Here is a 16,701-nt window from a genome sequence, read left to right as displayed (position 1 = left end):
GGGTTACCCGTCTAATTTTATTAAATGCGCATTTAGCATTTATTCAGAAGACTTTAACTTTTTTTCTCATTTAATGGGATACTTTGTGTTAAGAGAGTTCTCAATGGTAAAGTCATTTCAGAGATTAACTGTCCTTTGTCAGTTAATCCCTAAATGGGCTTTAAAAAAATTAGTGTTGAGTCCACTTGTCAGCATCAGAGTTAAGGAGGGAGGTGTGCGACGTGGCTGCTCACGTGTGAATCCCTTTTGTGAATAGCAGTGTGGTTTGGGCTCCATTCCTTAATTTCTCTTTGCCTTAGTTTTTTGTCTGTAAGTAGAAATGATATTGATAGTATCCATCTTGAAGGGCTGTTCGTGAGGTTTAAACAACTCAGTCTACACAAAGTTCTTGGAAGAGTGTCAAAAACACTCACTAAATACAAGCCATATATTAATTATTAGAAGTTTATTAGAATTTATTAGAGATTATTAGAAATTTGCCGTGTGCCTGATACTGAGTTTGGGGTGTGGATTCAGAGATAGAAAAACTCACATACGGTCTCTCTTCTCATGGAGCTTACAGTGTGACAAGAAGATCCTTATGAAATAATGACATGGAAGCATAGAAATTTGCTTCTATGATAAATGCTATCAAGAAGAGGTTATGGTGTCATGAGAACATATAATAGGGGTGTTGAGCTAGTCAGGGAGAGACACTGGACTGAGATCTGAAAGATAGATATGCCCAGAAGGTAGGGAAGACTTTTCTAGGAAAAGAGAAAAACATATGCAAAGGTCCTGTGGTTGTGCAAGGAAGATAGTGGGCTCATACAAAAGTTGAGAGGGTGGCGTTTGACTGGAATACTAGCAGACACTGGGTTTGAGAGGTCAGTAAGGGTCAGACCATGCAGAGACCCTCCCTGGCTTACAAGTGATTTCCTTCCTTACTGAAAAGCAATGAAGAGTCATGGAAGGTTTGATGTAGGTTGTGGGGAGGGTAGTAATCTGATCAGATTTCTGTTTTAAAAAGATACCCCTGGCTGCAGTGTTGGCAAGGACCAGAGTAAATGTGGTTGACCAGTTAGGAGGTTATTATGGCAGTCCAAGAGAGACTGGTGTGGACAGGGAGGTGGGGAGTGGAGATAGAGACAGGATGGTAGATTGCTTGGGAAGTTGTGATGGAGAGGAAGATGTCAGAGGAGAGGGAGGGAGAGGGACATCACAAGCCTGAGCATCCCCACCCAAGGAGATGTTGGGGCTGGAGCTCAGAGGGAAGTACAGCCTGCACTGTGAAGTTGTGGGCTGTCAGTGGGCAAATGGGGAAGTCCTCCAGTCTAGACAGAGAGAAGGAGAGGGCCCCAACATGGAAACTGGAAAGGGGCCAGAGGAAGAACAGAGGGTGTAAAGAAGGAGAAAGCAGTGGTGTAGGAGAGAGCTTTAGACCACACTGCTCTAAGTGTGGTCCCCAAGAAGCAGTATCATTGCATCACCAGGGATCCAGTGAAGAGGAACAGCCTTTGGCCCCAGCAGGATGCTGTCCATCAGAAGGTCAGATTTCACATTTCCACCAGGCACCCAGACAGTGTGCATGCATGGTGAAGTCCGAGATGCTCTGGCCTGACAGGAGTGTTTCCAGAAGGAGGGTGTGTGTGAGCAACAGTCTTAGAGGCAGCAGAGACAGAGGTCTGTTAAAGGGAAGACTGAAAAATAGCCACTTGACCCATCAGTGACCATAGAACACCTGCTTCGGTGGATCAGTAGGGCCCGAAGGCAGAAGTGACAGGTCTAGAGAGTGAGTGGGAAGTAAGGACATGGAGACAGAAAGTATGGCCAGATTGTGTTTTCTAGAAATTTGGCAGTGAAAGGGAAGAGAGAGACAAGACTTGAAGGAGTGCATTGGGAATTATTTTCTTGGTTATGGAGTGAATGGAAAGAATGGGAAGGCTCCAGTGGAGAGGAAATGATTGGACATGTGTAGTGTATGCAGGAGAGAGACAGGGGTCAGGTTCTTGGTGGGGAGGGGGGATTTGATTCCAAGGGAAGATGGGATGATGGAGCAGGGGTGGTTCCTCTGTTGGGAGAAGGAGGACAACCTGGGGAAGATTGGATGGGTACAGGAATGGGAAGGGGGGCACGGGACCAAGGGATTCCCCCTTGTGGCTTTGTTTTCTCTGCCAGGTGGGAGGAGAGACAGGAAGCTTGGAGGAGGGGCCTGCAGAGTCAGGAGAGCCTGGAAATGGAGATGGTTGCAAATCATCATTCTGGCATATGACATTCTAGACGGGAAGCCCGTGTTCTGCCCCGTCTGGTGACTTTTAGTTCCATTTCTTTGAGCCTCACTTTCTTACTGCACACTTGTTCTGAGGCTCGAGTCCAATGATGCACATTTTGTCTTCTGCACAGAGCATGACACAAGCAAACCTAGGCTCCCTCTGTCACCCATCCTTTTCTCCCTCTGTGCCCAGCCTGGGACAGCCAAGGAAGCCCGTGGGAAAGCGGGTGAACATTGTTCCCATTTCTGTGGAAGCTTCTAGGAATTCTTCTGGCCCACTGACCTCCTCCCTTTCTCTCTCCCAGGTCAGAACTGCACGTTCCAACTGCAAGGTCCCAACGGGACAGTTGAGAGCCCCGGGTTCCCGTATGGCTACCCCAATTACGCCAACTGCACGTGGACCATCACCGCAGAGGACCAGCACAGGATCCAACTCGTGTTCCAGTCCTTTGCCCTGGAAGAGGACTTTGATGTCCTGTCGGTGTTTGATGGCCCGCCCCAGCCAGAGAACCTGCGAACCAGGTACTGTCCGCCCTCCTCCCCACAGCCGACAGCAGGGTCCCGAGCCAAGCCTGCTTACCAACAAAGCCCTCTGTTCCTATGGGCTCTGCCCTCAGTTCCTCTGCTTTCTTTTGTTTGTTTGTTTGTTTTTGTTTTTAAGATTTATTTATTTATTTGACAGAGAGAGAGAGAGAGAGAGAGATATCACAAATAGGCAGAGAGAGAGAGGGAAGCAGGCTCCCTGCTGAGCAGAGAGCCCGACTCAGGGCTCAATCCCAGGACCCTGAGATCATGACCTGAGCTGAAGGTAGAGGCTTATCTTTGAGTACATTGAGCCACCCAGGCGCCCTAGTTCCTCTGCTTTCTTTACATTTCCAAATTCCTTTCTCCAGCTTAGAAGTGCTCAGGAGGTAGGACCGATGGGTAGTGTACTTGGGAAGATGAGATAGAAGACACAAAGTGTTAGAGAGAAAACCAAGTCTTTCTATTAAGACAGATTTTGTATGGATTTGTGTGTATGTGTATGTAACTATTGGTGTGGATTCTTTGCACGCATGGAGATCTTTTTCCTCCCCGTGGACCCAGCAGATACGTGTTGAAGGCTAACAGCAATCATGGCTTATATCCCGTACTTGAAAACCATCAATACTTTGTTGGAATTTGCCTTGCATTTACATGGACTTGACTGGCAGCGTAGAATCGAGAGTTTGGGGACAGGGGCCCCTGGGGGGCACAGTTGGTTAAGGTCTGACTCTTGATTTCAGCTCAGGTCAGGATCTCGGGGTCGTGAGATTGAGCCCTGCATCGGACTCAGTGCTGAGTGCGGAGTCTGCTTGTGATTCTCCCTCTCCCTCTACCCCTCCACCTACCCCCTCAAAAAGGAGTTTGGGGCAGAGTTCCCACTCTCAAACCCCAGCCTGGTCATTGGAAGAGAAAACTTTGGAGAGGGCTTTCCTGTCCTGCTGGGCTGTCTTCCAAGGGAGAGAGAGTTCCCTTCGAAGACGGAGACAGGTAGGGAGGCTCCTGTCTGCGCAGACGGCCAAACGTGTCTGGGACAGAGGTCAGGCCCCAGAGTTCTTGCTCTCCAGCTTTTGTTGACCTGGTGCACGACTGTGCTCCCTGGCCAACGGTGTCCTGCTTCTGCCAGTCAGGCTTTGGGCTCCCCAGGGAGCCAAAGGGTTAGTGGCTTCCCAGCCAAGCCCCGGGGAGCTCGGGGTGCTAATGAGCAGAACAGTAATGAGCCATTCCCTGGCAAGTGCTTTAACTCTCGAGGCTTTTTTCAAGATGCTCCGTGCCCTTAGCTCGTGAGCTTCTGGAGCAGGGTCACAAGCAGCATTTATAGGTCAGCGCCAGCTGTCTCCTCTCCCGCTCCCTGCCCTCTCCGGGAGAGGTGAGGGCAGAGGTGAGGCTGCCAAGCCTGCTACGGGGTAGGGGCACCTGGGGCCCCTCTGACTAATAACTCATCCTGGACAAGGCTGGGCTTATCCATCCCTCCTGGACAGTCAGCGGGTTTGGCGCACGGTAGGTCTTCAGTGACACTTGGCGGGGGGACAGGGTCTGCAGTCCTCTTCACTTGTTTACTGCGCAACTAAGTCACGAGCACCCCTTATGTTCTAGACACTGGCCTGGGTGCAGGGGACGTGGCAGCAAGCGCAACACAGCCACTGTCCTCACAGGAGCTACCTGCTCATGGAGGTGGCGGGCGTGGATGTGAATATGTGAGCTGAGCGTTCAAGGGCATCGGAGCTTGAGATAATATGGGACTGGGGCTGGAGAGGCTGGATGAGGTCACAAGGGAGCAAATCCTCACCCCTGGGTGCTGAGCTCGGGCGACACCAACCATAGGGCCCCTGCGTAGACTTTTGATGGACACTGAATGAAGCTGAAAGATGGAAAGGCTAATGGGGTGCTTCGCTCGGGTGTGGACAGCTGGAGGCTGCCTTTGGTTCTGTGTCCTGGAGCTATTCCAACTTTCTTGCTTTAAGGTCCTCACAGACGTGGTCAGACCTCTGCTTTCTGATGCTTGGTTTGCTCACTGTGAGAGTGAAATCCAGAACACCCACGGGAGTTGGGGGACTGGTCTGGCCTGGGAAGGTGGGGAGGCGGTCCTGGGAGGGAAGGCCCTGGATGTGTTTCTGGCCCCAGCGCAGCCCACTCTGGCCAGCCAGTGTGTGTGAGGAGGAGGGTCCCGGGGTTTCACTAGGTCCCTGCTTGGGTTCTCCCTTTCTGGGATCTTCCCAGTCTGTTCATTTCCTTTCATTTCAGTAGCCAAGGGTCTACAGGCTTGGCAGAGGGGAAAGAGGGCTGTGCCTCTTGCGGTCCCTGCAGCCAGAGGAACTCCCAGCTTGGAGGGCCGTGGGTGTGGAGATGACCCCAGAGGGCAGCCCAGATGCAGGAAGGAGTGGGATATGCATGAGTTCCTTGAAGGTTGTGGAATGGAGCTCCTTCCGAGAGTGGAGGGGACGGACAGCAAGTGTGTGTGTGTGGTGGGGACTCCTGGGTCCTTGTGAATTGTTTTCATGTTTCTACATGGTTATTAGTCTCTTCTGGTTTTCTTCTTACTCATGAATCAGTTTCTACATGTATGTTCGTCCAGAAAATCATCTGTTTTATGGAGATGGTCCAGGGTCTCAGGCTAGAGTCATACACAGTTTCCCCAACTCTCTGGGATCTGGGAGCAAACCTTCTGTCTGGCGTTTGCTCCCACTTGTTTGTGTTTTGTTTCTTTTTACTCAATTAGTCTTGTCACAAGTTTGCGTGTTTTATTGGTCTTTTTAGCATTCCACCTGTAGGGGTATCAATTTTATTCTTTCTCTATTATCTAACTGATTCATTTCTGCTTTTATCTTTATTCATCCTTTTCTCTCTCTTACCTTGGGCCAATGTTGCTCTTTTGCTGATTTCATGAATTGAATTAGTTTCATTATTTCTTGTTTGGAAACAAAAACCTTAAGAGACATTTTCCCCCAAGTGTAACTTTGACCGTATCCCATAAATTTTGATGGATAGTCATTATTTTAGGAAGAGTCTCTAATTGTGGTTTTGTGCCTTCCTAGACTCTAGGGTTTTTTTTTTTTTTCTCAGATTTTCCAGTTATTTTGTTGTACTGCATTATGATCAGATCATGATTTCTACTTTGGAGAATTGGCTGACTTTTTCCCCCACAGTATAAAATCGCTTTTTTGTAAGTGTTCTATAAGCATTTGAAAGAAATAATTTTTGTGAAAAAATTTGTGTTATTAGCATTATGCAGTTTTTCTAATTTCTTACTGCCTGATGAGGTTTGTCAAGGATAAGCAGTGCATTGTTTTCACATTTGCACTCTTGTTCTTGTCAATTTATCCTTTTATTTCTAAGTTGTTTTTTTTTAAGATTTTATTTATTTATTTGACAGAGACAGATCACAAGCAGGCAGAGAGGCAGGCAGAGAGAGAGGAGGAAGCAGGCTCCCTGCTGAGCAGAGAGCCCGATGCGGGACTCGATCCCAGGACCCTGAGATCATGACCTGAGCCGAAGGCAGCGGCTTAACCCACTGAGCCACCCAGGCGCCCTCTAAGATTTTACTTTATATATTTTGGTGCTGTACTCTTCAGCACGTAAGTATGTTTAAACATTAGATATTAAGAGTGAATTTTATGTATTTTTTTCAATACAAAAGTTATCTTTAGTCCTCCAGTTTTGGGTTTTTTTTTTTTTTGGTCTTAAATTTTACTTTGATGCTAATATAATAACCACCTTCGTTTCTTTGGGGTTTGTATTTATTGGGTCCCCTTCTTTCCCAACTGGTCTGTTTTTAATATCTCTGCTATTGTTTTAGTTATGTCTCTTAGGACATCATATCATTGGACTTTTTTTTTAAGAATTAAAAAAATTATTTATTTTAGAGGGAGAGAGAGAGATACAAGAGAGAACACAAGCCACGGGGTGAGGGAAGAAGGAGAGAAATAAGAGACTCCCCACTGAGCAGAGAGCCGACACGGGGCTCTATCCCAAGACCTTGGGATCATGACCCGAGCCAAGGGCAGGCACTTAAGGACCTACGCCACCCAGATGCCCCTGGATTTTTATTTTTAAACCTTCACTGGGAGTCTGTTCCTTAATAGGAAAGCTTAATCTACTCAGTTTTTTGGTGACAACATACATGTTTGTTCCAGTGTAATACTTAATGCTTTCTGTTCTTAAGTTTCCTTATTCTTATTTACTATTACTTCCTTTTCTCTACTTTCAAGTACAAGTTTTCTTTGCCTTTTCTGTGATTTTGGTTCTACTAGTGGTTAAGTTACTTCGTGAGAACACATTTTTTAAAAAGATTTTATTTATTTATTTAACACAGAGAGAACACAAGCAGGGGGAGCAGCAAGCAGAGGGAGAGGAAGAAGCAGACTCCCCACTGAGCAGGGAGCCTGACACGGGGCTGGATCCCAAGACTGTGGGATGACCTGAGCCGAAGGCAGATGCTTAACCGACTGAGCCACCCAGGCACCCCTAAAAAACATTTTAAGGTGTATTTCTCTGTCAACATTTTGTCTGGCTAGGCTTTTTCTTAACTAGGTCATACCGGCATTGCACCTTGTAGAAATTCCTTAGTGTTAGTAGCATATAGGTATCTTTCTCTTTTTCCTAGTTCCCAGAGCAAATGTTTATACTGACTCTTTTTAATACACCTCCGATTATTTCCATGAGAACTTAGGGGCTCAGGTTGAAGGGGAGTATAACATGTTGGCTTGGCTATCCATAATCAACTGGAAGTTTCTCTTAGGATTTTTATTCTTTTGATGCTATTGTGAATAGTATTGATTTTTATTTTATTTTTGGATTATTCACTGCTAATATATAGAAGTACAGTTGGTTTTTGTGCATTGGTCTTATGTCCCATGACCTTGCAGAACTTGTTATGAACAATCCTAATTTTTTTTTTTAAATCTGTGAATACATGTTTTTGTTTTTCCCTTCCAATCTAGACATCTTTTAGGGTTTTTTTGTTTGTTTGTTTGGTTGAGTTTGTTTTTGTTTTTTTGCCTAACTGTACTGGATATGATCTCTAGTGTAGTCTTGAATAGTCAAGTGGTAAAGCTGGACATCCTTATTTTGCTCCTGATCTGAAAACATTTAGTCTTTTGCTATTAAGTGTGATGCTAGCTACAGAGGACGGCTAGAGGCGCTTCAGGGGAAGGTTTTAAGCAGAGGATTTTGGCATAGCCTGGCTGCAGGGGGGAGGAGGCACTGGGTTGGGGGCTGGACTGGTGACCGCCAGGCCAAGCAGGAGACTGTGGTAGCCTGAGCTAGACCAATGGAGAGAGAAGATGGAGTGGCTTTGTGTGATGTTAATGGAAAGACATTGTCCCTGAAGTTAACGGTGAATTTGTAGGGACTGTGGAGTGAAAATAAACAGAAGGAGATGGAGGGTGACTCCACAATGTCTGGCCTAAAAGCAGAACACAAGCGAGATCCGTGTGCGGTAAATTCTGTTCTCCCGGAAAAGGTGTCCTCACGGCATAGCAGGGTCTCTTCTGTACGGACGCCTTTTCTTTATTCACTGAGCGGAACAGGAGGGACACATCCTCTTATGTTGTCTTCCTGTGAAACAGTGGAGTACAGTGGCAGCAGGCCTGAATTTATACCCAGGTGGGTTCCGCATTTATTAATGTTGTGACCTGTGCAAGGTCTGGCTTCTCGGAGCCTCATCTCTCAAACAGAAGTCACACTGCCCATCTTTGCCCGTCTTCCAGGGTGTGGGATGGGAGCCCCGGCTACAAATCTCTTCGTGTTCCAGCAACGGTATTTGCTTCCTTCCCTTCCCCTCTGTTCCCAGACCTAGGAACTCAGACTGTTCTACAGGGCTTTGGTGTCTGTCCTGACACTGTTTCTCTAGACTTCTTAGATCACAGGAGCACAGGTGTGGAGCACGGGTGCTGGAGAAGGAATGGGCCTGGGGTTGTCACTCACTGTGGGTGGCATTACTGAGCCCCTGACCACCTAGTAGTAGGGCGAGAGCAATGGGAAGTCTGCAACAGGTTTTTCTGTGCCTGGATAGCCCGTGGCTTGCTGTGTTTATTGTCTACAACTCCACAGGCTCAAGTTTTGCAGTTCTGCTGTCTGTGCAGCTGGAATGTGCTTCTCCTTTCTTCTTCTCTTACTCCAACACTGATCTTTTCCACTTGGTGGATACATTCCAGCACAACGCTGAAGGGTCTCCTCCCCACCTTAATCCCCAGCCCCCTTAAACTTACCTTTCTCCAGCTGCTTGCTCATGGGTTGTGTTACGAGTGACAAGCTTGCTAACTGGTTGGATCTAAGTTCCTTGAGACTGAGAGTCAGGCCTTCTACCACATTTTGCTGTGGCAGAGCCCCGCAGTGAAATATATCTCTTGCTGGTGCATGACGTGAGCTTGACTTCCAGCTGTTCCTTAGCCACTGGGCATCCACTGGTCTCGTTAACTCAGCCTCAGCATCCCCATCTATGAAGTGGGTACATCAACATCTGCTTCATAGGTTGTTTGGTGGGATTAAATTAAATCCTGTGTGTAAATCACCTTGAATTGTATAAGGTATAAACAAAAGGAATACTTGTGTATTTGGAGAAGAAAATCAGAAAACACAGTTAAACAAAAAGACACCTCCTTCCCCCCAATAAATGTATAAGTCATGTGGCAGAGCAATGGTTCTCAACCCCCAGGGGACATTTGGCAAGGTCTAGAGACATTTTTGGTTGCCACAGCTGGTGGGGTGGGGGGACTGTGGCATGGAATGCTAAACATCCGGCCATGCCTAGGACCACCCCCAGGACACATGCTGGCGGTGCTGAGGTTGAGAAATCCTGATGAAGGTGATGGAGGGGTTAAAGCCTTTGGCATCGGACATACTTAGGTTCTAATCCTATTTCTAGGTCAGGGACCTCGGACAAGTGAGTCAACCCACGTGAGCCTCAGTTTCCTCCCCTGCAAAATGGGGAACTCTGGGTGGCGCTCTGTGCTGACAGCTGCACCTGGCATCATCAAGGAAGAGGTGCCAGGAGACACTGCGCCCGGCTCGTTCTCTATGCAGATGCCATTCATCTCCCAGCGACTCCCTTTCTCTACCAGGAGTTCAGAGCCATCTTCTTGAAAGCATCTCACATTTCATCTAGAGCTATTCACAAGCAGCAACATCCCAGGGTGCCAGAAGGCAGCGTCTGGCTGCTTGAAATTAAATTTACAATAGAAGCTGATCAGATTCTTCTCATAATGGATCAGGGTGGGAAGCGAGAGCAGAAGCTGGTCTTGAAAGCCTCAGAGCCTGTAGGAGTTTGGAAATTAGCAAGAAAAGAACAAAGAGTCTTCCAGATAATGCAGTGTCAGCTCTGCCTGGATAAATTACCACAACGATCCCCCCCATCACTGCTCTGGCACAATTAGATGGCCTTTCCGTGCTGGCAAACGTCCTGTTGCATTGCCGTTTAATGTGGGATGAAGTTTTCTAATGAAACATGAGCAAACGTAATCTACGGAGACGCTGCTAATAAACAGCGTCACTGTGTATTGGAGGGTTTAGAGGGCGCTGGTGATGACTACACCGGTTAAGCACAGCTAAGCATCCCTTAATTTAGACATTTGGGTGCAAGTGATGGGAAACACTACAGCTCGTTCCCTCAATTACCGGCAGTACGCATTCTGTCGTCTGCCTAAGGTGGAATGAAGTTTAAGTCATTTGGAGCTGGTTGCAGATTTCACTCAACTGGCGTTAGGCACCTGTTTGGAAGTTGTAAAAAATGCACCAATTTGCCAGATTTACTGTCTTCTTATAAATCTGTATCACAGCCGAGGCCCCTGAAGGACCCGTCTGTTTGCATTCCTTAAAAAGTGTTCCTTGCACATCAATGGGGCAGTCCTTGGAGAGGCCTCTCTCTCCCCAGAGTGCCTTGAGAGTGTGCTCCTGTGTGCAGAAGGTGGCTGGGAGGGCCCAAGGGGGTGAGGGGGCATGCTTTCTTTGTGACTGCAATGGGGCAAGAGGACGCTGGAAAGGGGAAAGGAGAGATGGTGGCTCTGGATGCCTGAGGGTCCAGCTACTGTGCGAGACATGGTCATTCATGGTGTTTCTTCAACACCGCATGCCTACAGGAGAGCCAAGTGTTGGGGATGCAGGAGTTAACAGGACAACCTCTGCTTTCAAGAAATTTACAGTCTCTTTAGGGGGGACAGATAAATACGCAGGCAGCACGAGTCCAGGATGCTGCACGCTCTGCTCCAGCTCGGGCAGCTGATGGCCTTGAGGGAGCTCTTTGGAGATGCTGATCTATGGGCCTGGGATGTCCTCCCTCCATCTGCCCCTGTGCTTAGCTATCTTACTCATTCTTCGTACCTCAGTTCACTTGTCACTTCTCACTCAGGGACTCCTCGGAGCCACCCCCACTTCTCCACCTGGCCAGACCCTCCTACGATTACCCTCCTCCATGCCTCCATCCTACATGGCTTTATGTGTGCGCGCGTGCGTGTGTGTGTGTGTGTGTGTGTGATTCTGTGATTTGTGTGCATCTCCCACAGGACCGTGAACCCCTTGGCTACGGAGACTGTTTCTGTTTTACTGTGTGTCATGTCTCCAGGGCCTGGCTGATGGTAGGTGCTCAACAGATATTCAGGGAATGAATAAATGAATTAATGAATGAATGGTGTCTGGAGGAAAGGTCACTCACCTGGCAGGGCATGGAGGGAGGAATGAGGTCAGTGTTTCAAACCAAGAGAATAGTGTGTGTACCAGTCCAGTAAAGCAGAGAAGGTGAAGTATAGGATGAGAGTGGGTTCATCGTGGGGTGGGCTGTAGTGGAGAGATAGGGGTGTGGCCTGGGCAGAGCACCAGGGGCCCTCTACACCACTCTGGGAGAACTTGTCACGTATTCTAATGGAAGCGGGGACACACCAGAAGGTCTTAAATGGGCACTGTATGTGTTATCTAATCATTCAATAGCACCGCCATGAAATCAGTAGCGTTAATTTCATTGCCAGAGTTAGATAAACGTCTGAGGTCTCTAAGCTGCTGAGGGGCTGAAGGAGGGGGGTGGGCCACAGGTCCCCTGGAGCCAGAAACGAGCCTCTTTTCCCCACACCAAAATGCTTCCTTACCACATCGGGCTCATTTGCATTCATTTCATTTCCTTTTTAAAAATTCATTCCGTTTTCCTTTTAAAGCAGCTTCTTTGAAATAGTGAAAGTAGTAAGCACTCACTACTGTAGGAAAGTCAGGCAGTCCAGCAGCGTGGAGTAAAATGACGGAAGCGCCTCCTTCCCCAGGCCCTTGTCCCAGCCCCGCTCCCGGGAGGTGACTGCTGTTAACAGTTTGGTGTGTGTCCAATTTCTTTTTAAATAAAGATTCATTAAACTGCCCGTGAGGCTTATTGGGACATCCATCAGCCCTTTAAAAATTGTTCTGATGAATTAAGTGTAAACTAATTAGAAACATGGATTCAATTACCCTCGAAACACACAAGGGCTTAATAATTAATAGGAAGAGGGCTTGAGGCCAAAGGCATTATGGATTTTATCAAACCCCTAACATCTGAAAAGTAAATATGTTTGATTCACCCTAAATGCTGGCAGATTCGCCATCCAGAGGCCAACCTGTTGGTATGAGCTTTGTGTTTAATCAGGAAAGTTATCTGTGATTAATAAAGAGTCAGCTGGAGTGTGTGAAAGCTGAGGTCTGCTGGTTGTTGCTGGAGATGACAGCCTGGGACAGGAGAGCCTGTCTCTCTGGGTTCCTGGAGTCAGCTCTGTTCATGATCTCTCACCAGGCTGGTTTTGGGGGTGGTGGAGGGGGTAGCGGGTCCTCTGAGGTCCCCTGTGAATTCACTGATCCTTCTTGTGGGTCCAGAGTATCTGGGGAATACTGCTGGGCCAAGAAACCCTGCAGGATTTTGGGGGGAACATGCTGTTTGTCCACTTGGACTATGAACTATGCCTTAGATGGAGTTGGAGGAGAGCTGGGGTGGGGAGGAGGAATGAATATTTACCTGCTGTGCCAGCTGCTCTGTGTACCATAGCTCATTGAATCTGCGAAGTTTTCCTGGAGGTAAGAATTATTGTCTCCATTTTTAATGCTAGGGAAACTGAGTCTCAAAGAGGCTACGTGCCTCGGGGTGGCTATGTTCAAAGTCCGAAATCTGCCTAACAGCCAGGTTCACACAGGTCTGCACGACGACACCAGGGCTGAAAGGGGTGGTGGTGGAAGGGCAGGAAGCAGGGGCTCAGGAAACTAACTGCCGGGACCCATGGGGCAGCCATGTGCTCCATCACCTAATGCCAAAGGGTGGGTTTGGGCGGACGTGGTGGGGGGAGGGGTTGGCAGCAGGTGCTACATAAAGCCAGGTGGGCAGCAGTGTCGGGGTCCTGAGCAATCTCTCCATTCACAGTAGGACCCTGTGGTTCAAGGTCAAAGTCAATCTTTGTGGCAAAGCTTTACCTAGCTTGTTCGCCAAGTCTGCTACTTAAGAGCAGCCAAAATTTAAGGCCCCATGGAGCCCGAGTCTCAGGCCAAAAGGCCGTGCTAGCTCACCCCTCCTCATGACTGGTTTTGCCCGCCGTCTTACCAGGTGTTGGTCAAAGATGCAGCATTGCCCCAGAATGGAGTGGGCCACCCCTTGACCTTCATCTGCCCCTTTCTTGCAAGTGGTGGCTGACAGGGGCATTTATGAGATAGGAAAACGCCCTCATTTATCCTCAGCGCTTATTCCCTGAACATTTAGCGCCACAGAAATCACTGTGCAAGAACCCTGTTACCCAGGGGCGCCTGGGTGGCTCAGTGGGTTAAGCCGCTGCCTTCGGCTCAGGTCATGATCTCAGGATCCTGGGATCGAGTCCCGCATCGGGCTCTCTGCTCAGCAGGGAGCCTGCTTCCTCCTCTCTCTCTGCCTGCCTCTCTGCCTACTTGTGATCTGTCTCTGTCAAATAAATAAATAAAATCTTAAAAAAAAAAAAAAAAAAAAAAAGAACCCTGTTACCCAGGATATGGGCCTCAGGGTGGAGGCAAGTTTGGACATGGAATTCTAGCCTTCCCTCTCTTCATCAGTAGAAAAGGTACCCAAACAAACCACCCCCCAAGTACGAGTTCCTTGTTCCCTTGGAATTAAAATAAATGTAAAAGGAAGCCAACTGTCAGCTTTTCAGCGAACCAAGAGCCAAGTTATTGCTTCCTGGGGCGGGTATGAGCTGCCGCAGGGTGTGGTGCCCTGAGCCAGGCGTGGGACAAGGAGACCTGGCTCATGTCCAGCCTGTTTCCTGACGGACTTCACCAGGTCTTTCCCTTTGGAGACTCAGCAGTGTCTTCCTGACTTGTCCGTGGAGGGTGTGAGTCCAGAAAGCCTCCAGAGCTGCTCGGAGTTCTGAAATCATGGGATTGAGTCTTGCTGGAAACGTATGGGGAAGGGCTCTGAAATACTCTGCATCTTCTTGGATTATTTCTATCCTCCTGATGTACTGCTCTCAGCGCTGTGAATAATTCTACCGTTTGTCTTTGGCATCGGGGTTTGTTTTCCAGGGGCCCGTCCAGCAGCGTGACAGAGAAGGCTGGCTGCCCACCATTGTTCTTGGTCATGTCCACGGTCTGTAAGAAGCAGCAGCCTCCCCTGTGTCCGGTGCTGCCGTGTGCTTTAGCGATCAACAGAAGGTGGATAGAAGTCATGTGTGCCCCTCCCAGCCTGGCCCTGGAAGGCTGCCCTGTGATCTTGTGTTCCCTCTTCTTCTCTGGAGTCAGGAGATGCTTGCATGACTCTTTGAAGTAATTTGTATTTGAAACCCACCTGCTCCTGGTTGGCTGAATTCTGTACAAAAGCTTTGCTCTCTGAGGGCCCCGGTGTTTGTCTGTTGCTGTAGTCCGTGCTTTCTTAGCCATGGTGAGCTCTGAGTCCAGCCACTGAGGAAGGTACTACAGAACCTGGAGGGAGATGAGGATTCTAGATGGCAGGATCCATGAGCTTTCCAGAATTGACATTTGGTCTTGTTTGCTTTTGGGGGAGACGAAGCTCCTGGACAATTTGGCCTTAGTGCCTAAAACTGAGGCCATTGACGCAGAGTTGAGATATTCTTTAAAGGAGTTTTTTGTGCTCCTGACTTCTGGTGGGTTCCTCTGGGCCCCGTGTGGTTCTGGTTGTAGTCCCTGTCCCCGTCCCATCTCCTGGGGCTTCCGCTGAGAACACATCGTGGTGTGGTGGCTCAGAGAGAGGCTTTGGAACCAGGCTGCCTGGATTCACGGCCTTGCTCTGCCTCTTACTGGCTGTGACTTTGAGGAAGTCCCTTGTCCCTGAGTCTCGGTGTCACTGCCATAAAGTTGGGATTCTAGTGGCACCTATCTCGTAGGAAAGTTGTGAATATTCAACTACCCTACAAGACCCAACTGCACAGCAGGTGCTGGGCCTGTGGTAAGCACCCAGTAGATGTTTATTGTCTTGTCATTATTGTCCTCCCTGAAGCTCAGGTCCCCGATACCACCTCCCTGGTCCGTCCCCACCCCATTTATCTCTTGCCTTGGTTATCACAACAGCCTCCCACCTCTTCCCCCTGCTATGCCTTGGGTGTTTTCTGTCTTATCCCTAATACCAGAGCTACAAGGATCTTTTATTTTCACATTTTTAATTTTTTTAAAGATTTTATTTATTTGAGAGAGTGTGTGAGCAAGAGAAATAGAGCATGGGTAGAGGGTGGGGAAGGGCAGAGGGAGAGAGAGAAGCAGGGTTCCTGCTGAGCAGGGAGCCCAACACGTAGGATCTTGGGATCATAACCTGAGCCAAAGGCAGACACTCAAGTGAGCCACCCAGGAGCCCTCTTTTTTAAAAGAACAATCTTTGAATTGAAACATATAGAAAGAAACAGTTTGAGATTTACAGAGAAGTTGGAAAGATGGTACAGAGAGTTCCTATATGTGGCTCACTCAGTTTCCCTTATTATGAACATCTCACATCTATGTGATACCTTTGCCACAGATAATAAACCAATGCCGATTTATTGTTATTAACCTAAGAACATGTTCTATTCAGATTTCCTTAGTTTTTACCTAATGTCCTTTTTCTGTTCCAGGATCTCCCCCAGGGTATCTTAGATCCTTAGGCTCCTTTTGGCTGTGATGGTTTCTCAGACTTTACTTGTTTTAGATGATGGATACTTTTGAGGAGTACTGGTCAGGTTTTTTTGTAGAATGTCCTTCAGAAGGGATTTGTCTGATGTCTTGCTCATGATTTGACTGGAATCCTGCTTTTTTATTGTTTAATATTTTATTTATTTACTTATTTGAGAGAGAGAGAGAGAGAGAGAGAGAAAGCAGGCTCACAAGTTGGGGAAAGGGGCAGAGGGAGAGGGACAAGCAGATTCCCCACTGAGCACAGAGCCCGATGCAGGGCTCGATCCCACAACCCTGAGCTCATGATCTGAGCCAAAATCAAGAGTCGGATGTTTAACCGACTGAACCACCCAGGCCCACCAAGGAGTCATGTAGTTTTTGAAAGGAAGACGGTGTTTTCATCATATCACGCCAACGGTACAGATAATCGACATGACTTGTTCCTGTGGATGTTGACCCTGATTGCCTGGCTGAGGTCCTGTATGCCCCGCTCCAAGGTGACTCCTTTCTCCAACTGTCCCTCTTGGAAGGACAGTTCCACACCCAAGGGTAGAGCGTTAGGTTTCATCTTGAGAGCAGAGTAACTGCACGAACTATTTGAAATTCTTCTGCACGAGAGATCTGTCCATTCTCTTCCATTGATTCATGCCTTTATATCACTATGGATTCATAGGTCCTTATTTTTGTACTCTGGGTTCTAATCCAATACTGGTTTATTTATGTTGTTGCTCAGATTGTTCTAGCCCGGCCCCCGGGCACTCCTGTAGTTGGCTCCTCCTGTCTCCTGACATTTCCCACCATCATCAGTCTGTGTTATGGATGTTGGTGGTGCTGCTGTTTCATCAACACTCTTGGGAGCAATGAGCTTG

General features: G+C 48.0%; 1 protein-coding gene across 1 annotated transcript in view; it reads left to right on the top strand.

Moving 5' to 3' along the window:
• Positions 1-16,701, top strand: part of CSMD2 (CUB and Sushi multiple domains 2) — a 598,960-nt gene that overhangs the window by 56,445 nt on the left and 525,814 nt on the right. Inside the window, exon 2 of the mRNA XM_044237753.1 lies at positions 2,557-2,773. Coding sequence (XP_044093688.1) covers positions 2,557-2,773 — 217 coding nt within the window. The remainder of the gene's footprint in view (positions 1-2,556; positions 2,774-16,701) is intronic.

Source organism: Neovison vison, chromosome 2 (genome assembly GCF_020171115.1).
Source record: "Neovison vison isolate M4711 chromosome 2, ASM_NN_V1, whole genome shotgun sequence".
Lineage (NCBI taxonomy): Eukaryota > Metazoa > Chordata > Mammalia > Carnivora > Mustelidae > Neogale > Neogale vison.
This window is presented reverse-complemented; position numbering and strand designations above follow the sequence as displayed.